Source organism: Labrus mixtus, chromosome 2 (genome assembly GCF_963584025.1).
Source record: "Labrus mixtus chromosome 2, fLabMix1.1, whole genome shotgun sequence".
Taxonomy (NCBI): Eukaryota; Metazoa; Chordata; class Actinopteri; order Labriformes; family Labridae; genus Labrus; species Labrus mixtus.
In genome coordinates this window covers 5,424,541-5,447,435 of record NC_083613.1, presented here as the reverse complement: position 1 = coordinate 5,447,435, position 22,895 = coordinate 5,424,541, and the positions used below count along the sequence as shown (strand labels likewise).

The window sequence follows — 22,895 nt, the reverse complement described above, 5'->3', positions numbered from 1 at the left end:
GATTTATAGTAAACCAAATATTAATAAGCAGCACAGCAAATATTAATATACAGAAACCAGAATACCAATATACCTAGCCATAAAATGTTATTACACTGCCCCCAAAATATGTTTCTGAAGGCACACAGTGTGTGTGTGTGTAGGGGGAGAAATTGAAATGACTGTCAGCTAAAAATATTTCTGTATTCAAAAATCTTTCAAATGATATTGTGTTACGTGACATGTTGTTATTCTAGAGATCAATATCATGGAATAGTTAGCAGATCAGGATTTATATACACTTTCATGCACAGTTGGTAGGGACCCAAACACAGTCAATGTCAGTCTGCACCAGGTTGCAAGAAACAAAACACCAGAAGGATGTTCATGTAAAATGGTTTGTGTCTCCTGTCCTGAATCAGTGATAGGATTGTTTGTATTTCCTTCCTACTTGCAGCTCACTATCCATCTGAATTAAAATACTACAGAGTTTTAATTTGATCCAGTAACTTAAGTAACAGGACAAATAAAACAAATCTATAGCCCTCTCAAAAACAAGCTTATGAGAATAATCATTTGAATGAAACACTTGTTTTTACTTCATGTCAGTCTTTTTCAGTTGTATGTATTTATCTGTTGTCCAAGAAAAATGTGTTGTTCGTCAGAAAAGGACATTTTAAAAGAAATATAACCGTTTTGGTGAAAGTGGGTGAAGGGTACAAAGCTCATGGTTCACAGAATCCATTCCCTTCGCCAACTTTATATGTTAATGCACTTTTTTTTTTTCTGGGTGCAAACACACAAATAGAGAAACAACCCATCACAGCCACAATCAGGTGAAATGAAACTGGTTGTGATTGAAGAGTTACTTTCAACTAAGTTAAACACAGAAGTGTAAAACAAAAAGGAAACCTTGTCTTGTGATAACCAAGTGTGCTGCACAGAGTCCATCGTGTCGCTGTATGGTTATCAACAAAAGGCACCAACGTAATAAACCTGATTTGTAAGAACTTGAAGTAAGTGAATGCAGTTTATTTCTCTTCTATTAAACTGAACATGGCATGTGATTTCATGTTCCATATCATAAGTTTATAATGATACCGTACGATTAGAGCATTATTACACTATCATGTTAAGTTCATTTCTGTCCTTTCACTTACTTCTCTTCTACCCTTCAAGAAATAACCTTTCTTATGTGGGAAGATTACTGGTGGTTTCAAAAGTTTTGTCTGAATTGTTTGGCAGAGAACGCTTTGTTTCATTAAACAGGCGGTAAGGAGCTCTGCTCTGCACAAATTCAGCAAATACTAATTTGCAAAAACAAACTCAGTAAACAAAAATAAATTAAATAGTACATAAACCATGTACGTTTGTTCGAGGAGTCTTTGCAGAAAATGTAATAATCATTACAGTCAGCGCTGGCTGATAATGACTTGCTTTTCTGTCAGTGTTTCCTCAATTGTACAATGTCAGAATCACTGCATGACTTATTATCATATCTGTAGCTACACACATGCGCTGCATTTTTTTTGCCTCAGGAAGAGGAGAACAGAGCATTTTGAATGCCTGTCAGTAAGCGTGCGCACATGAGCATCTGTGTACATGCACCCCACCCGACCATGTTTGCCTTTGCATGGTGTGTGAGTCTTTAGCTGCTTGCACGGTGTCCTCTGGGAATCACATCTGGCATTATCCGAGGATCAGCACACAGCACGAGTGTTGGTGGCTCCAGCTGCCACGCCGACCGAATCTGCTCTCATCCCGCAGGCCTGGGAAGGCAAACTCCCAGCCTCCCCTCAGCACATTGTAGCGCAATGCTACAGGGATCTTTCATTTGCAATACTGCATTAGCATGCAAGCTTTGCCAAAATGCACAATAAACAAAATACATACAACTATTGTTCCGTCTCTTCCCTGCTCTTTTGCTCCTTCTCTTTCCCACTCGCTGAAACCCCCGTCTTTGTGTGCTTCCAAGTGTGAAAACATGGGAGGTTTTGTTGCGGCTTCTGGGGACACTTTATGTCACTTGCCTGGAAAATGATATCTTTCATAAGTAGCTGGAGAGAATAGAGAACAGGAGGGAACAGGATTTGACAGTATGGGCTTTGTTAAGAGCTGTAATGAGCTGGCATGCTAACAGGACTATGGCTTGGTGGCACCGATGTCATCCAGCCTTCCTCAGTGTCTGCTGTCCATGCTGAGTTCATGCTTGCTCTCTATATCAGCCACAATGGGATTGACTAATCTGCATGAGACTGATGCTGGCCCGTCGCTCTAAATGTCACTCTTTGTGTGCGTGTATCTCCCAGGGCTGAGAGGATCCAAACACATCATGGCGGGAGCCTTGAGGCTAGGACATCAGTGTTGGTTCACAATGAAAGTGCTGTTGTACGGGGTTTCGACAAGCGTTTGGAAGCACAGGGCCACCGTTTGTTCAGGTGTGTGTCAAACCTGAAACCACAGTGTCGGTGTGATGTGCGACAACAAAAGACATCGCTCCGGAGAGTTTTTTTTTTTTTTTTGTGGTCCCCCACAGATGACACAGCAGAGTCCCTGTTGTTTAATGCAGGGGAGATTAGTGTAAGAGCCACTGTATGTGCACTGCAAGATCAAAAATAAACAGTGTTTTTTTTACAGGACCAAAGCTTTTCATGACAGAATAATATCATGTACACATCAAACAATATATCATCCATCCATCCATTATCTATACCGCTGTTATCGTTTAGGGGTCGCAGTAGGGCTGGATAATTAATGCTGCACAAACATGACTTGTTTAAATGTTAATTAATGAAATTACAAAATGTAATTAAGCCTTTTCTAAATTGCCATTTTGGGATTGTGCGTCTGCAAGTGAAATTGGCAGTCAGTCGATTTTAGCAGGCAACATTTTATACATGATTATGGTTCTGTATAATTTCATCAAAATTGATTTTCCGTTTTTAATAGAAAACACTATTTCTTAGGTGAATCACGAACAGATCATCCCTGCCACTCACATGAAAAGATAAGGAAGCTTATTTCAAAAGACAAACATGTACTTTCATGAACTTCACTAGCTATTTTGGAGAGGGTATGAATAACAATGAATGTTTTGTTGCTTATGATAAAGGCACGATGAATAATACATTAATAACACCTGATATTTATGTATCTAACATCCACATTCTAACCTCCATTGTATCCCTTTGTTTACGTGTAAAACAAGGCAGTGTGTGAAGATTATAATGACTATGTATTATAGCCCTTTATAACTAAGCTATGTCGAAAATATTTGATTCTGATTAGCCATTTAGGCATAGCAACGATCTGCTATTCCTCACTGTTGTTAAGAAGGACAAACTAACTATGAAGAGCAGACAGTTCGGCTGCTCTATCTGCAGCCTCTATGGACTGAGAAGTCTGGTTAATCATGGCCTTGGTTTGTTAACTGTCGGACAAAAAAAGGAAAGAAGACAGAAACAGTGGTCAAGTTTAAAAAATGAATGTTATGGGATACGCTGGTGTGTTTAAGAGTGAGGAATGTCACCCCGTCTGGATTCCCTTCCGCTGAAACTACCCGCTCACATATGCATTATCGCTTATGTGTTTCTTATTGTTACCATAGCAACGCAAGAGCAGTAACATTGGGCTGTTGTTGATGATGATTAAAGGTGATCATGAACCGTCTGACCTTACTTTGTTGTTTCTGCCTGGTGGAATAGAATACTAAGTCTATTTATTTTGTAGGGGGGAATTTAGCAATAATTATTTTTAAATCTCAACAAACACAATTATCACTGTTTTTCACTTAAAGGTATACCGACTTATATGGCACTTTACAATCCTGATCACTCACTTAAGCAGTTTACAAAACATGTCAATTCACCCTTATTTACACACTCATATTCATACTCTGAAGGCTGGAGGATGCAAGGAGCAATTTTGAGTTCAGTTTCTTGCCCAAGGACACCTCGACACTTAAAATGCCAGCGCAGATAATAGTGCCAATTTAGCGATCAGAAGGCAATTCACTCTCTGAGCCACAGCCACCCCTAAAGTGCCCTCCATAATCAACTGGTGTATTTAAAAAAGCAACAACAGTCAACCTTGTTTTGATTTCAACATTGAAAATATTTGTGAAAATGAACTGAAGGTCCAGAAGACGGTTTACTTTTGCAAATTTTTTGTGGTAAAAAAAAAAAAGTTCTGGTTTATCTAAATAGGGATTTCTTCATCTTTGATTGCAATTTATTTGTAAAGATACGTTATGTTTACATCTTGTTCTGCTGCCCTGAAATAACAGAAACAAGAAAAAACATATTTTATTCAGTTTTGAAAAACAGATTTTTGAGTGTATTTTCTGATTTTTAAGAAGAGATCTCCCAATGTTAGTTTTTTTTTTCTCAATCAAAGTGGACCAATCACTCGACTGTGTCTCATGGGAAATAAGAATAAAACAGCCTTTACTTTTCATCTAATGTTGTATTTGCTCGTAGCCAGACATCTAATATAATGTCTGCACAGAGTTTTGAAATGAACCCTGCAGTAAATATTTTAGCTCGGAATCCTCAGCGGTCGTGTCTGTCATGTTCGATCACAATATTTGTCTGCTGGAGATGCCATCCAGCCTTCCAGTCGGGAAAGAACTAAGTTTGACGTAAAAAAAAAAAGAGACAACTATGGAACATTTTCTAACAAATGGGACCAAACGACGAAACAAAGAAAAAGCTGATAAAAATCCAAAGTGACAAAACAGTTGTGAGGGAGATCACAGAGATTTTATAATAACTACAAATGAAAAGATGTGTGTGATGTAGAGACGGCCACACTAATCAGAACACATTTATACAAAGTCCAATACTGTCTGACTATTCAATAGTTATAAATAAATCCTTTAAAGTTTGTCATGCCTCAAGGGGACAATTAGGGAGCTATTACAAAAACAAAAACTACAATAACTTCTCAACATTCATTCAAAACGACAATGTCTCGAACAAACGTACAAAACTAAAAGCTTCCCCTCACAAGTGTCTACCCTCCAACTAGCTGGCAAAAGCTGTGGTTAGTTCAGCATTGCCAGAGAAAGTTAAGCCAAATCTGATTGACAATATTGAACCAAGAGGGGAGACAGTGTTCATGGGGGGGGGGAGCTCATGCTCACTCAGAGTCCACTGTCTGATCCAGGCAGTTGACTTTTAGAGTAAAGCATGATGTTTCATTTGTAATCTTTGGCCTCGATATGAGTCAAATAGAAAATAAAAGAGGGTACACTTTGATGTGTACTCCCTGTGAACGATATATTCCTGCCAAGGAAGTCTGAGAAATGTCTATGTAGGTTTTCATTCTTTCTGATTCATTTGTTTTAAATGATTCATGTTTTTACAAGCAAATAAATTAAATGATCTTTTCTGAACGGATGCACCTTGCTAATCAAGATGACATTTCTTTAACTGATGTCTTTTTGTGTTTGCTTAACACTTGCTATGTACTGTAGATTCACCTTCTAGTCCACATAAAGTGGATTCTGGCTTCACAATCCCACGATGGCAATTTCCCAAAATTCCACTTCAAGGTTTTAAAATCAACATTCCACTCACAAGTTGGTGAAGTCAAAGTGGCTATATCCACAACAGCAGTAGTTTGACATTCTGTTCGATATTTTTCCACTTTATTTTGAAACTTAGATGAGCATAGTGTTTTCACTAAATATGAAACTTCCAAAAGCAACTGGATAGCTCAGATTAGACGAGGACAGGACACTGGTGGACATTCTAGTATACAGTAGCTCAATAGGAAGGTCAAAAAAGTTAACAGATCTGGGCAGATCTGTAGCTTAAATGTTCATGAGAAAAATATATGAATGGAGTGACGTCACCGATATGTTAAAGCTGGGGGCTTTTTAAGTCCCATCGATGGTGGTCGCTATGCTGAAAATGCTCTCTCACATACCATTCAGTGAACCTAACAACAGATCAAGAGCTGGAGCTGAGTCAAGGCGAGTTTTAGGCCTTTTGACAAACCCGTATATCACGCGCCTTATTGTGAATAAAACCTATCCTTCTTAAAATCAAAAAGGACGAGTTATCAAAAGATTCGACTGTGAGTGTGACCTGGTGCTTCTGCAGAAAGCCTCAAGCGGGCACTCGGAGAACTGCAGGATTTTGCACTTCAGTTTTATTTATCCAACAAAAACTCACAGTCCCAAAGACAGAGCTGAGACAAACACAGAGTATGATAGCATAATATATATATATATTGTGAATGAATATTTGGCTATCTGTTAATCTTAACCATATCAAGGCATGATGTATATAATGGTACATTGTTAGGGCTAGATATGGGCATAGTTTGGATGCAGCCCCAGATTGAAGTCAGTTTTTGGACCCCTCTTTGGAGTGTCTTTATGTTTTATGATGAAATTCAATGAGCCAGGGTTACAACAAGAACCTGTACCTTTCAGTCAGATTACTGAGACCAACTTTTTTGCATAACAGCGTTATGATTCTTTTGTTGCATGACGTTTTGTGCAAATATGCTCCTCCAATTCAGAAATGTATTTAAACCAAGAGTTGCTTAATACCTAGCACTACCTCAGAACCATATCCCTATAGGAAGGATTTTTCCTCCTCACATAGGCTATACTGCAAACCCATTACACAACAAAACCATTTAAAGTGGCAGAGGTAAGAAAGGAAATAAGCACATGTCTTTAATGTCTTTGAATTTGTATCCACCTTTTGATGCTGGATATGGAAAAGCAGTTGCATTTATCACAGATTGTTTGAGCTTGACGTTTTTGGAGGCACAAGCCAATCAGTTCTCTGCCAACTACCACTTAGAGAAAAGTCAGTCACTTTAACAAAGCCCATCTGTAGCTGTAATTATCGTTCTGTACGTTTCACAATGAATACGAAACCATTTCCGACGAGGAAAATGTACCATGCAGTTTTGTTTATTGAATCATATCCCATAACTTCTCCTTTTTTTCTTATCTTGCTAAAGAGTTTTTTAACAATTAAATATTTATGGGCTTTTGCTCTTCCCACAAAGTACAGCCACTGCTGGCTTCATGAATATAAATTAAAGTCTGAATTCATTATGATCATTTTCTCAAAGGCGGCTACACGTGCACCACACACAACGATACAATAACAGAGAAAACAACAAAACTTTTCTGGCTCAACCAAAATGATCATATATCTTCTAAAAAGTCATGTGGTATCGCATATGTCTCTAAATCCCAAAGAGCACAAGAAACTGGTGGCAATGCATTCGTTGTGTCGTCCCTGAAATACATGGCTATCAAGCACATCAAACCCCAGAAGAGGAGGTGATTTACCCTCTTACTTCAAAGAGAGAGTTTCTACATATTCACACTCCAAACATTAAAGCCTAAGGAAATTAATGAAGAGTATATTAAAAATGTCCTCTAACAAAAACTGAAATATAATTCAATACAATTAAAAATGTGATGACGAGTGATTATTACTCAAATTAATTACATTAAGTTTTGTTGTTCAAATGTTTTCCAAAAATATGTATTGCTATAACTTAGATACATCTTTAATAAATATATTAGTTAGTAGTTAGTCAAATACTTATTTTGAAAGATAGATGTTTTTTCACGTTGGAGACTTTTTTAGCCCTTTTCAGACTGCAATTCCGCTCCGACGCCGTAACAAAACCCGGCCCTCATCACACTTTAAGACATTTGTATTGATTCTGCAACGGTGTAATATCGGTGTCCCAGTCTGTGAATTCACTTTACCTTACGGTGTTGCTGAAGTGCAAGGGAGGACGGCAAAGCGGGAGCTCCACACACACACAAGGTCAGACATACAGACACACACAGTCAGACACACAGAGCTGCATTCCCATGCTGGCTCTGAAGATCCTGTCTCGCCCCTCTAACGCCTCTGTTACTACCTCTGAAGATGGTAGAGAGGGGGGATCACTTGTCTCCCCGATTGTGCCTCTGCAACATTCAGATTTAAGGGGAAACTTCACAGGGACGCACTATTGCATCTTTAAACAGCAGTCTGAATAGGGCCTTTGAATGTTTAACCACACCTGCCATCATAGCAGTCTCACCTGAAGAAGACCATACAGTATAAACTTTGTGATTTAATAGTATAATGCTACAAATGTTTTTTGTAGCATTAAGCAACTGTGTGGGTTGATCTTTTTCATGATGTGCTTATTCACAGCACTTTTTCATCAACAGCTGATGCTACAAGGATTCTTTAACCGTCCTTTTATCACATTGTTTTACCACCCACTTCCCTTCTGTCACCCCCCGCCCCACTGATGAAAGTACGAGGCCTCAGTTCCTCAACTCATCACACAGTAATTTGACAACTGGGCAAAGACAACACCTTTGGGGACATACACTTACCTTGAGCTGTTGGAGTGTCTGGAAAACACTCCAGTTGCCAATGCTGCAAATGCCTGCAGTTAATATCAGCGGACTAAATTCTGCCTGAGAAACTTGCGAGACTGTTTCCTTGTGATGAGACCGCCTGGCAGGACTGGCTCCGAACAAAGCGTTTCTCTCACACTAACAGGGTCTCTTGTGAGGTCTTTTACTTTTGCTTCTGGCTCAGAACTCTTGCTTTGTGTGGGCGATTTGGAGCCATTTGACTCTATTAAACTTAAGAGAGGTGTTAAGAGCAAGGCTTTCCTGGGAATCACCAGACGTACTAAAACTTTAACATTCATGCTTTAGGGGTCTGTCAGCTATATCTTATAAGTTTTATAGACACAATTATACACCTCTTTACTTTACTCAGTTTCCTGCAACAATACCAGTATTCTTCTTGTTGTGCAGCAACATGCAAAAAGGCTTTTATTTCAAACTTTTAAACGTACTAGAATTAATATCTTGAATATCAAAATGAACACACATTTGGATTTATGTATCATTTGGTAAAACTTTTAAGTTGTCCTCGTTAAAATCTTGGAAGTTTTGGGACACCCAGGTGGTTATATATCTATGGTACATTCAGCCAGAGATTTTACAGTGGTTAAATCACTGGTTGAAAGTAGTCAGTGTGTCATCAGCATACTCATAACAACAAATGCCACATGTCCAAAACACTGTATGTGGGCTACATGTCAAACCGAATCCCAGCGGACCAAGTATTGAGCCTTGAGGGACCCCTAGTAAGAGACTGACCTCAATACCAATACTGCAAATGTGTGCTACACAATTACAGTTATTCAAATTTTTCTTGTATTTGTGCAAGTTTTGTATAAAGTGGTGATTCTTTGTGACAAACCTACAGAGAAATATAAAGTGGCTCTGCAAAATGAGTTAAAGGGGAGAGAATATTGAAATGTATGAGGCAGCCAGGAACACAACGCCAAAGGAAGACGACCTAGCCTGCTAGATGTAAAGGTAGAAAAGTGTTTCTAATCCTATAGGCAAATTACAAAAAAGAAAACCTGTTACACAATTGAGAGAGTATCTGTCAAATGGTGATTCCATCTCATGGTGGCAAAACTGCATTAAATGCAGCCTCAAATCAACAGACTAAAGCAGTACTTGAGGGTAATGGCAATCTTACTTGTGATTTAAAAGAGCTATATGTTTGTTGTGTTCTTCTCACCTCATCCAGATGAACCAAGAAGGTTACGTTGTTGCCCAAGTTGGCGGTGAGTTTGCCATCTCTTGTGGTCAGCAAGAGTCCTTTGGGAGGTCTGTTGGGACACTGCTGCTTTCTGGGCGTGTACATTTCTTTAACACCTTTCGTGCAGTTGTTCAACACCACTTTCCGGTACCTTTAGAAAGATAGAGAATCAAAATTTAAGAGTGTTTCTCTAACTTTAATCCATTTATCCTTTTTTGGTAGTTTATTTTGAATCAATCCACTGGATGCTTGATGTACTTGTGGTTTAGAAGCAAAGACTGCAGCAGTAATACAGCTGTTGTGTCTCCCAATTGCAAAAAGAGACAAAATGACAACTGACAATACAAGCTCATAGACTGGTACATGTTTCAAAGCGTATTCATAGTGTGAGTGTAGAAAATCTGGATACTGAAGTTGAGTTTCCATTCGAGTTAAGTGATCACATAGAAAAGAGAAAGTAGGAATTCTCTGATCAATTGAAGTGATTGAGCCATAGGTGTGTTTAACTATCTTTTAAACTAAGCTAACAGTTGTGCAAGTCAATAAACGACAGTGAATACTGGTATTAAAATGGTATCACAGATGAATAAAGAAATCTAAATAAAAAATACATTCTGAAAGGTTTTTTTTGCCTCATAGTTGTGCCAAATTAACCCATTAAATATTGATCTGTTTTGAATGTAGAAAATTAACCAAAAATTGTTATTTATTTTGTTTGTGATTTTTTTCCCCACTGGTATATCTCACTCACCCGGTGCTGTTGAAGTAGTTTTGCCCTTGGCTGCAGCTTCTGGAGACAGTGGTGGGATTGAACCAGAAGGACGGCCTGCAGTTCCCATCTCCGCGCCGCTCATACCCATAATCACTGTTGAACAACAAAGCACATCCACAAAGCACCTGATCAATATCAGCATGTGAGAAAGGACATATTGTCATACAGTGTGTTCCACATCCCTCTTGTTTTTTTTATAAGTGGTGGCCAGGGACCTGCTCAGCCCAGAGAGGCATCATTATTATCTATTGATTAAGGCTCCTGCTGACTAATGCACAATAGCAAACGGTACATATGAGTTCACACCCTAGAGGGGAGAGGGTTGTTTGTTACCATGCAAGGATGACTAACTCTCACTTGCCTGCAAGCGTTTTCAATCACAACATGATTTACATCTAACAAAGCAAGGTAAGCAAGTGCCCATTCTAATAAAGAGCATGACATTGATTTGTCAATTAATCACCAAGACCTACAAATAAACAAAACCAACAAGCCAGTGACTGACTAGTCCACTTTGATTCGGTGGTTACAACAGTGTGAATTGTTCATTAACAAGCTGTCATGGAAGATTACTCTGTTGCATGTGGATAATAAAGGTTAAAGGTTGGTATGGTGTCTTAGGGCGGGTGGGACTGTGTATAGCTCTGGTAAAGATTGCTGTGCACATAGAATCCGGATCATATGATACTAAAAATCACAAGTTCCTTTCAATTTTGGATAGACTTTAGATCCTGAGAAACATTTAAATGTTAGAAGAAATAGATTTAAATGACAAAAAAAGCTAAAGGGCTTATTTTTCAATGCAAATGCAAACATGATATGCGAGTAAGAGAAACACATTTTTGACACATCGCTTTTGAATTTGAACAAATAATTATCATTGTATTTGCATCAACATCATATAGTATGGGCAACCTTTTGTGTCCGTATGGTAAATATGAAGCTGTAGCCAAAGTTGATAGCTTAGCTTAGCAAAAGATAAGAAGTTGCAGAAACAGCTAGCATGGCCCTACTTTGACTTTAAAAACAAACTTATCAACACCTTTGAAACATCTTTTGGTTAACCTTTCACTTGAGAGTTATTGTAGTTTTAAGTGATGGACATTTTGTATTTTTTTGCATGTCACCAGCAAAGGTACCCCAGGTAGTCTTGCTGTGACTTTAAAAATGCAATGCACTCAGCTGAGTGACTTTACTGAGGACTAGCAGAGAATATAACTTTAGATTTTGTATGAGCTAAGCAACTCAGCATGTTGTTCCCCAGTATATTTTGTATCCTAAGTTAGGCAGGTTGGGAAAGGCTGATAAATACAATGTCGTTTATTTGTTTATTTTTCTGCAAGTACAAAGCCCCTTCACCTTTTGATTTGCTGATGCATGTATGTATTATCATCACATTTTTGGGGAGATGTTTGGGAATGTCCTGTCTTGATTTACGTTGCTGTCTGTCATGCTTAAAATAGCATATCTGTGATTGCAAAGCTTCCATGGTTTCATCTCTGACCCAACTTCTCAAGTATGTTAACTGTTTAAAATTGATTAAAAAGGTTAGGAGTATATGTGCCTTGTTATTAGATCAGAAATTTCCTTTTAAACAATGAAAATGTAGTATGAAGTGTTTTTTTTTCCACAGTTATGACACATGTGCTACATAAAAGTTGTTACTTCAAATGAAGTAAAATGTGTAGCGCCAGATGGATATTATTTATATAATCTAAAATTATGACCATTTTGTTCCCATCACAGATATACAGGTGTGAAGCTTTGACTTTAGTTTGTTTGAGATTCTAATTTTGGATTTGAAATTTTGTTTTAAAGAACATACAGTACAACACAGAGAACAATGTTTGAAGTGATATAGCACATATATTTGTATTCTACCTTTCCCAAGTATTAGCTTAACTCTCAGCACTGCTTGCAGTACATCAGGCAGAGGGTCAACATTGGGTAGATGATTATCCACACAATAATTGCTTAGCAAACTCATAAGTAGGTCAAATAAATGCAAAATTGTTGAACAATGCAATAAGGCAATAAGGAATGATGAATACTGTAATGGTTGCCATAGGTGCCAGTGGCAATTAGTGAATTTGTCCTTCCTAAAATGAAGATCAATATCATTCTCAAACATGCCCTATTGGTTTCTAAGGATGATATCCAAGTTAAATGTTTGGTTATCCTTTGTACTAAACTATAATGTTAAATTGTTCTGTCAGCAGAAAGGTCTGCAACTTAAAAAGAGCCTTTGTTTCACACAAGGCCAATCATGTACTTAACTTACGTATGCTCTTTAAGCGTCAGACAAACTATTTATACCTCAAATCAAGTAATAAGGATCTCAGCTTTGCTCTGTATTGATGTTATTTTTTAGATTTTCCTTGTAAATTTTAAACATGCGCCATATTATTCCCTGCTGAGAAGAGACGGAGCAAGACAGAAAATCAGACAGAGAGAAAATAAAACCAACTTTCCACTCATTAGATGGGAACCAATTAGCACTCACTCTCTGACCTTCTACAAACACTATTTACATAACGGCTGTATGTCGGGGATGGTTCTTGTTTTTTCTGCTCCCTGTCATTACAAGATAAAAAATATAACCATTTAGGATTTGCATACAAATTGAAACTATTTACACCACTCCCCCACCCGCTTCCCCCCAAGCGCCACCTTCCACATCGTCTCAACGGAATTACTAGCGTGGCGAGCTTACAGACGGATGCCACAGAGAAAGACATTACGAGTAAATTGTGTACAAAGATCCCGAACTTATCAGATTATTGGAAAAACACACAGCAAATGGAGTAAATGAACGAGACACATGCATAGCGTATGCAATGGATTCCACTTAAAGGGCGTTAAATTGGAAAAGCAGGATGATGAGTGGAAATGGTGTTTATAAAAAAAACTTCTCTCTCATAGGCTGCATGCTTCTGTTGTTGCACTGTTCATTCATCTAACATGACCCACTCTGCAAAGGAATACATCAGCCAATTTACATATTTCCCTTTTCATCAGTCTTTTTTTTTTTTTTCAATTTAACTGACATGACCATCTATGCTTTGTAATTTGATCGGTGCGGCTGTAATACAAATCATTCCATTGCTCTGCTGGAAAAAAAACAACAACTCTGCAGTATTTGTACCAGATCACACATCCATAAAGTTAATTTTGTTTACGAGCATGTCTGTTCCCTCTCAGTGGAATTTGTTTAAAAAATATGTTAATTAGAAAATAGTTAAGCTTAGAAAGAGTACAGTGGTCTAAAAGATGCACTGTAGCAAAAGGAAGCCATGTTCTTTTTTGGTTTGTCTGTTTTTATAGAAAAGTGGCTTACAGTATAAAGTTATAGGATTGAAAAAATGTGGGTTGTAGTTACTGTATATGTTTCCCTCAGCATGTATTACCTTCCTCTCATTACATTAACTTTCAGTGTTTTCTTCTTTATGGCTGTCACTGTTAATGAACCTCAAAGTCCTCCATCCTCATCTTGCTTCTTGTTCATCACTTCATAAAAGAAGTGACCTCATTTTAAACACTGCTTTTATTAATAAAGTGTTATTAATCATTCAACATCAGTGTAGTATGGGGTGATTAAAGGTATAGGCATCTGTATGGCTGTTAGGCTATAAGTGAAGAAAGTGCATGTACACGTTGATTTTGACATCCAACATGATAGCCCACAGCACAGCCAACACACAGTAACAAAATAAACACCACGACTTGTGATTAAAAGGCTGCACACTTTGCCTAGTCAAAGAGTCATGCATTAATTTGCATCATCGGGGCCATGGCTTAGTTCAGTGACAGGTGGGCACGTTGTAGTGGGTTGTTAGGAAGGTCCGCCTTAAATCCACCCCATTGCCTGTGACTAGATTAGTCCAAATTTAGGTTGAGATAGTATTTCAAATGTGACGACCGTAACCCCTCTTCAGAAACCAAAGAGTGACGTCCTTGTTTTCTATATATATATCTCCTAAACCCAACTTCATTACTTAGCTTTGCTGCAACTTTTTTGATCTTTGTTTTCCAAATTCTCTTTTATGGTCTCTTGCTGAATTAATGCAGACTCAGAATTAAACACACCCTCTCTGCCTTGTCTGACTTTTAAATGCAACTGGTAGATAAATTATATTGTTTTGACGCTTGTTACATTTTTTTGAGCAATATAACATTCATGCAAAACTTTGGGGAATGATCAAAAGATTGCATATTAACTGAGATTCGGTACACCACATTCTTTGTGTTTGGGTTAATGTACCTGAAAATAACATTTGCATGATAAAGGGTAGTTGTATTTCTGCTGGTTTGACAAACAGGAGCTTTGACTTTAGGTAAATAACCCGTAGAGTCACTTTCATAATGTAACTCTGGCAGCCATCCAGGAGAAAACAATTCAAACACCATCATATTGAAATTCTTTCCAGATTAATGACAAAACGCTTCCCTCTAAAGGACATTGTTGTTAATGAAGCTCTCTTTCAGACAAACATAATCTCCCTTGACGATTATTAAGAAAGGAGCTGTTGCACAAAGGCACACATCCTCTTACCATTCAAAGTCATGAGCTCGGCAAATACACGACTCAGCCGAGAGGATTCTGGAGTAGTCCCTTCCCAGCATGCAGTAGTTTCCAGGCCTGCGCTTCATGTAAATCTGTTTCTGTCCCATCACACATGGCTCACCCTGTTGGAACAGTAAAAACTGTGATTATTATTATTATTATTTTTTTTTTCATGGCATAAACTTACTCGCTCAGTAGTTTTCATACCTGGTTGTGCAGGTGCCAGGTTTGATAGTCCTCCTCTGTGCACTTCCTGCTGTAGATGGACTTGTAGTCTATTTTGATGAGCTGCCACTCAGAACGGTGGCTGAAGTGTCCAAAAAAGCTACAGAAGCAGATAAACTGTTTTATAATATATCAAAATGTAACAGGAAGTGAGAACATGATGATTAAAAATAATGTGTAGCAGCACAGTTTGTCCTGCCACAAATTATGATTAAGTAACGTCAGAGAATATTCTCACATGTCCAAATGTGTCAGTTCTTTTGCTTATATGTACCACTTATCTCAGACAATATCAGGGTGTATTTTTTCCCAAGTACTGGAATATATCCAGCTTTCCTTGGCTGTTTTTCGTTCCCTTTTTGCCAATAAAAGCCTTCATTACTCATCACAAACCTATTTTTGTTTCAAAACTTTACGTAAAAGGTTAAAAAGAGATGCTACACTTATTTTACCATGTGACCCTTTGTGAAAAGAAATATGTAGCTGGAACCCCTTGGCGAGTGTTAGATGTCAAGGGTTACTGGCAGTTCCACCCAGGGGCGTGTCCAGACTTTTTTCAGACTGGGGTGGCCCAACTAGGGCACTGACTTATTCAGGGGTGGGCTTGAAGTGTGATGTGCACATGAACCCATATAAATAAATATGCTATGTCAGAATTTAAAATACGGCAAACTCCTGTACAGTCTAACTTGCAAAAATACATGAGTTGGCAATGTTTTGGTACCAACACATTGCCAGTTAGTTTATAGCAAGTAAAACAGAGTGCATTGCTTTCTCATGCACATGATTAATGAAATAGACATTGATGAGTTAAGAAAATACTAGCAGCCTTTCCAAAAAACGAAGAGGTAGTTTTAACACAAGTTAATAATTCTGACAGGGCAAAAAGCCTATCACTGCGATTTTATGGGCAGGCACCTGGGGTGGCCAATCAGATTTCTAAGGGGGCCATGTCACCAATCCACCAATCTTCATATGACATGGTTTCATTCAAAATCCTCAGAGGTCCCAAAGACAACAAATCATCCAACTTTTCAGTGAGGAACTAAAAATATGTTAACAGAAAAAGATAAATCCAACGTTGTTTGTCAGAACTTTTCGCTGCTCTACTTGCATTAATCATCTCACTACTCCTCATTTTTACATTTTGCTGACAATGATTTTCATCTAGAATTATAACTTTACTTTTAATTTTTTAGCTTCTGATTGGATTAGCACCTGTGTGGGTATAAATAGAGTGGAATATGAAAAACTTGTGGGTGGTTTTGGTCCCTGTCAATCAAATCTAAAACATTATCCCACACAGTCTTGATGTGAGAATTTTTAGTATAAAACTCTAAAACAATTAACATCTACAGATGAAATCAGTCAGTCTATGCTGCTTGATTAGTCATTGCTATTTATTCTTACCAATACTTTCTGAAACTTTAAAGCTGTGACATCAGAGGCGTTGAGTTTTAATGACAGATCTCTTTCATTATTAAGAGATCCTGCTATGATCAAACCCATTTGTCATGTTACCTAATATCCACAAAGGTCTGACTTACTGCTTACATAACCCTCTACCTGTCACTCACACATGTGGCTTAATAATGCTTAAATACCACTGTGCTTTGAATGGACGCCTCCTTTAAAGGTCCTCCATCTGTCTCGCCTTTCTGCTGAAAAAAAATAAATAACCCTCGGGGGCTGAACAGAGAACAGAAAATTGCCATTCACCTTTCACTCAGCCAACACCAGTCGCTGTAAAAGGACAGGGAAATCAACACCTTTTAACACGTTATTCGCCCCTGCTTTGGATTTACTGCACTTACGTCATGATTTGGTTCTCGGCCCCGGCCTCCACCAAGACTCCGTCCACGAACAGAGGCACCGAGGAGAAGCTGTGCTGGGTCCACTGCCTCCCCTCGTCAAAGCTGACCCTGTGTGTGAGTGTCAGAACGCATTCCCATCACAAAACCAGCAACAGCAAAAAGCACAGGAACAGACACCCTTTATTAGAGCCCGGTCATAGGGGGGTGGGAGGTGGATATCAGGATGACTGGCTTGTCCTAACAGACACGTCTCAGAGTCTCAGTGCAATTAGCTACTGTAGCTTTGGGTAAATATGAAAAGCTGAGCATTAAAGGGATATTTAAGAGGCAGCTTGTCTGGTTATCAAAGCAAAGATGCCCAAAGCTGCTCTCAGATGTCAAAAAAGAAAAGAGTGCGACATCTCTGGTCCTGGGTGAAGTCTACGCAGGGGTGAAAAAAACAAGACCAGAATAGAACTGTTTCATGTCTCAGTGCAAAACTGCAGAGCGCGGAGGAGGCAGCGAAGAAAAAATTGGACAGCTTTCATCATCGTGGGCCTGGGCTCTATTGATTCTGACAACTTATCAACATCGGTGCTGAAGTGAGAACAACTAGGAGTACCTGAGTGTGACATGGCCTGTGTGTGGAAGAAAGAAAAGCCTCCCTTGTTGACTCCAAACCCGACCCCCACTGCCATCATTTAGCTAAAAGCACTGACAATAGAAACAGCGTTGACATGCACCTATTATGAGATTCAGATGGGGAAGTGTTTAACTGAACACTGGCTTAGAGAGCTCCGCCGCTCCATGGCTGCTGTACAGTGTGTCTGTGGAGATACACAGGCTTCTTTCTATCTGTCATTTATTTCACTTCCTCTACCATCACACTTAAATTGGTTGAGAGACAAAACCCAGCAGGCTACACTTCAGTGGCTCTAAAACTAATTTCAGAATTGTTGCAAAAGCGACTGGAGAACAGATCTGGTCTCACTTGGATTAGCCTGCACTGAGGCAAAGCAAGGCCCCCCGATTTGGCAAGGAGGAAGGCAATGTGTTAATGAAAACTGTACAAGAAGGGGGGGGGGGGGGGGGGGGGGGGGGGGGCAGGGCTCAGACTGCAGGCTGTTAATCATAAGTGGCTTGAAAAAAAAAAGTGTTACATTTATCTCCAAAGGCCACAGTCTTAAGTGCATCGCTAAATGGATCAAGTTTCACGTATAATATATATAATCTCCTTTTCTTTGGACCATAAGGGTCGAGTTAACCTAAAAATAGCTGTGGGAAATTGAAAAAGGCAATTTAAGACTGGAGGTACTGTCCAAAAGTTCCTTAAATGGACGTACCACAAGTGTCTGGTTGGCACAGATGGCTGCTTGACTGCGACGAGGGCTCCTCCTTTGTCCAGAAACCACACGTTGTGCTCCTCTTCAAATATCTGAACAGACATACAGAAATTCATCCCGACATTAGTGAAGTGAATCACACACACACACAAAAGAAAACTGAGATCTTATGCTTAACTCCACCAATAATATCTAGTAACATTCACATTTCTCTACATGAGAAAAATATATAAACTGACAAGGAGCACGAATGGTAGTGTCTTTACTTACTACCTTTGAAAACTCAAAAACTCAATTATCAGGATCACAATTATAAAATAATTGGAGCAAACATTGTGTTTATCCTTAATTCTACAATACATTTAGCAGACCCTTTTATCCAAAGCCACGTACACCAGAGAGTAAGTTCAACACAAGGATCTAGAAAGGAGGAAACAATGTCAGTGAGTGCAACGAACAGCTTTGAGTTTGATCGGGCACACAGGTGCTGACACACCTGTCAAGCACAACATTGACAGCTTTTCTTGAGAGTTCTAATCAGCATCAAAACCATCCTAAATATCGTTATTATCATTAACAAACGAAACCGTCGTCATCGTCATCATCAATATCAGTAAGCGGTAGGTGTTCATGAAAGAGCTGGGTCTTTAGCTTTCTCTTAAAGGTGCTAAGGGGCTTTGGTAGTTCATTCCACCACCAGGGGGCGGCATAGGAGAAGAGTCTAGTAATTAGGGCTGTGTTGTGAAGGTTGGTTATCCATAATGTCTTTAAGAATGGGCTGAATGTGCATGACCAACCCTTGTTCTAAATAGATTTAAAAACAGTGATGTTTATATAGCTGTATATATTGTGGTGAAATTTATGTAACTATTTATATTTAAATGTACAGACATCATTATGTTTATTCACTGTTCTCTGGTGTCAGTCAGACCTGATATAGTTCAGCTAAGACTAGAGAAGCAAGGACAGCTTAGTGTGTGAAGGGTCCCTCATATCTGCATGTGTGGTAGACTTAGTGTCCGCTCCAAATTGTCCTCGACATCACAGACTGGTTTTGGTGGGTCATGACCCTGACATGAATAATGTCTTTTCTATATATGCAAAGCCTTTGTAAGAGTCTGTCAGAGTTGGCATGTCAGAACACCCCAACAGACGTCTTTTGTTACTCCATCTCTCCTCCGGAGTATTCTTGTAAGTTTCTTCAAATTAAGCCATATGAGTCTCCTGAATCTTTCTTGTGTGAAGTCAAGTTCTTAGTAATTTCCTCAACTAACATGTTGTGCTTCTTCTTTTGGCTGGTGATGCATTTTAAGTGCTGGGAGAGCAAGACTTTTCCAAAGGCGCTCAGCAAAGAATACACTTCATAACAACACGTCTCCTTTTCAAATATAGATTTGGAAATCCAGCAGCATGTTGTGTCTAGTTTCACAGTTTGTTGTACAGTTGTTGCCTGATCTAAATTATTTATGTTTTTTTATGAACAGGAACACATTTCTTTCAAAATCTGCAAAAAAAAATCTTCCTTGCTTGAGTTTCATTTTTAATCAGTCAGTCATGTTGGGATAAAGAAAAAAAAATCTTTATTTGGAAAATGGATTTAAAGTAGCAGGATTTTGGGCTGTATAACAAGACAGCCGGATACAATAAAGATCGGGGAAAGCTGGTAGCTGTTATGTCAATCTCTCAAACTGTTGTACAAATCTGTCAGTCGGTGCACATCACAGTGTGAAGCTCACCTGTCTCCAGCTATTGCCAGCATCTGAAGATATGTACATGCCAACATTGTTGTAGGACAGCTCGGCTCCAATATTTCCTGCAGAGGAAAAAAAAAATGTCAGAAGAGAATGCGGCACAAACTTCAGTGAGCTCACACAGATAAAGAGGGACATATGTGTTTTATATACTTGCTACATACAAGTCAGCGAGTTATTAATCTGCCTTCTGTCTCGCAGTTTACAGGAACATTATAGAGATGCTTCTGGGTATATTTCTATGGATACCTGCGTCATTAAGACAACATAAAGTGGGATGTGGAGGAGGGCAGATGCCTCTGTCGATCTGACAACACAGTGATTCTCAATTTTTTGTATTTTTCTGTGAGTGGGCATCAAGTGAACTAGCTTCTTCTTTTAGTTGATCCTCTTCTGCGATCTCGGTCATGGCTCAGTAAATAGGCATGCGTTTGATCTGGATGGTGTTTGTCATGTTGGTGAGATGATCTCTGCACCAGCTGACGTCTTAAAAGGCGCAGCGGGGCAAAGTGAATCACAGTGCCAAAGCAAAGACTCGGCCAGCAATAGACAAACACACACATCAACACAGACACACTGTGCAAGCACGGCGGCTGAGATGTAAGTTTGTTCAGCATTCTCACACACCAAAGACAAAACAGACAGATCTAAAGACAAACACACACACACACACTCACACAGACTCACACATACACACATATATATATATATATACACAGCACACACAGCAAAGGCAGACTTTTTTACGCTGACACTCCACTGCTGCTCACATATCTGTTTTCTTTTTTTCCCTCTGAACTCATCTGGCTTTCTTCTGCCTCAGTTTTTTTTCAAATGCCTGAACACTTGCAGGAGCACTGATACCGCATAAAGCAAATTGCAGATGTTCTCACACACATATATAACATGGAAAGAGTCAGGCATGTGAGCCACAAAATATTTGCCTGTTGAAAAACTTGAAGATCCTGCAGTGTGTGTGAGAGAGAGAGGGTAGTGCAATTTAACTCTGGGAGGATTTGATTTGATTTCTTACTTATATTTCTTATGATTGCCCTTTATAACTTCATAACTATGTGTTGTATTTTTTTGCCCACAGTGTATTGTGATCTATCTTCCTTTAAATCCAGATTATTTTAAGACTTGTCTTTGTTTTGTATTCTTTAGAGGTACTGCAAAGTGGATCCCAGAAAGGGCTTCTAAATAAAGGTTATACTACTTTCACAGTTCAAGTCTCCATCTAAGGTGTCCTTCAAATTGTGAAATGCAAATATTTACTTCAAAGGTAAGCCTAAAAATGTCCTTTTTTTGGATGCAGAAATAAAAATAAAAACATTTTTATAATTTCAATAAACTAGTAATATCCTGCTTTCTATCACAGTTAATGCAGGGGTCCCCAACCACGGGACTTCGGACCAGTACCGGGCCTTGGGTTGTTTCAAACCAGGCTGCAACACCCAAGAGGGTGGATGCAATTGCCATATATGTACTACTTTGTGTTTTGTTGTCCATTTACCTGGGAATGGCAGAACCTTTTTTATTAGAAATCACAAGGGAAATTATTTGATTTACAGATAAAATGATCAAAATGTAGCAATTTAAAAAGTAGTAATTGAAATATGACAGATAAAAACATTTGACTCATCTTGTGTGGGTCAAAGCTGCACATGCAACGCATGCGGGGTGAGCGGTCACTTTCAGTAAGTAAGCTAGTGAGGAGAAAACATGAAGAAACTGATGACTCTACTGTAAAAAAGTTCTTTTTTTTACTGGAGCTGCTGAGAAATGGACCACGGACAGCGACCAAAACAAGGCTCCTCATCAGACTGGATGTTAGAAACAAGCTGCACCCATCACTCACTCATAACACCATGCTATCACCTTGTCTCCAGAAAACAGGTTCAGGGCTCCCACTGATGGTAAGGTAAGTTTGAATGTTTGAATGTTTTATACAGTAGTTCAGGTTGCATTTTGCTTTGACTGTACTTCATATATCTTAACATGACATCATTATAGTATCCCCTAACCCCCCCACCCCCTCACCAGCAGTCTATCAGAAATATGACAGCTGCTGGTCTGGTCGGTGTAGTTTAAAAAGATTGCAGACCACCTAGTCCAATGTACAACCTGTGTTAAGCATTTTGTCTTACCTGTGGCGACTATTATCCCCGGAGCAGAGCTCTTGGTGGAGATTGTTCCTGACAGGTACGGGTTCTCTGACATTTGCAGCTGGAGGTGGAGTGAACAGAAAGGCTGCAGAAAAAAACAGAAAAAAAAAAAGGCGTAGGTTGACACAGACGTGCATATTCATCTGAAAACTGTTATTCATTCAAAGTCCCACTGTAGTTTTTTTTGGGGCATTTTGTGACATTTCATAACCTCCTGAAGTATCTCCTGTCAATGTTGATAAAGCCACACTGTTTGCTAAATATTTGAAAAAAAAAAGGTTAGCTTTTGCTTCCACAGAGTTATGATGCATGACTTTAGCAGAGGCTACAAGTCATATGTCATCCTCAAAGTTTGAGCATGTGCATTGTCATTATCTGACGTCTATTTTGGAATCAATTCTAAGGTCACTAAAAGGAAGGCACATGTGTTTCAAGTGGCCTGTTCTCCCAGATTAAAGCTCAAAAGCAAAACTTTTTTTCAAAGGAAACTGGATCATATTTCATGGTTGAAATAAAGGCCATCATCATAAACGTGTCAACTGAATGAGGACAGAAAGTGACACATTTATTTTATAGTATTGTGTGTTAGGGGCTGCAAGGTGGTGCAGTGGTTAGCACTGCTGCCTCACAGCGAGGAGGTTCCAGGTTCAACTCCACGTCAGACATGTTCTCCCAATGCATGCTTGGGTTCT

The 22,895-nt window shown here is 38.9% G+C and overlaps 1 protein-coding gene across 1 annotated transcript in view; it reads right to left on the bottom strand.

Annotated features, from left to right (window-relative positions):
- The window catches only part of sorcs3a (sortilin related VPS10 domain containing receptor 3a), a 236,203-nt gene that overhangs the window by 27,622 nt on the left and 185,686 nt on the right, over nucleotides 1–22,895 (bottom strand). The window contains exons 11-18 of the mRNA XM_061048343.1: nucleotides 22,186–22,288; nucleotides 20,024–20,100; nucleotides 18,288–18,379; nucleotides 16,966–17,073; nucleotides 15,134–15,251; nucleotides 14,915–15,048; nucleotides 10,342–10,455; nucleotides 9,570–9,741 (exon numbers count right to left, since the gene is read on the bottom strand). Coding sequence (XP_060904326.1) covers nucleotides 9,570–9,741; nucleotides 10,342–10,455; nucleotides 14,915–15,048; nucleotides 15,134–15,251; nucleotides 16,966–17,073; nucleotides 18,288–18,379; nucleotides 20,024–20,100; nucleotides 22,186–22,288 — 918 coding nt within the window. The remainder of the gene's footprint in view (nucleotides 1–9,569; nucleotides 9,742–10,341; nucleotides 10,456–14,914; nucleotides 15,049–15,133; nucleotides 15,252–16,965; nucleotides 17,074–18,287; nucleotides 18,380–20,023; nucleotides 20,101–22,185; nucleotides 22,289–22,895) is intronic.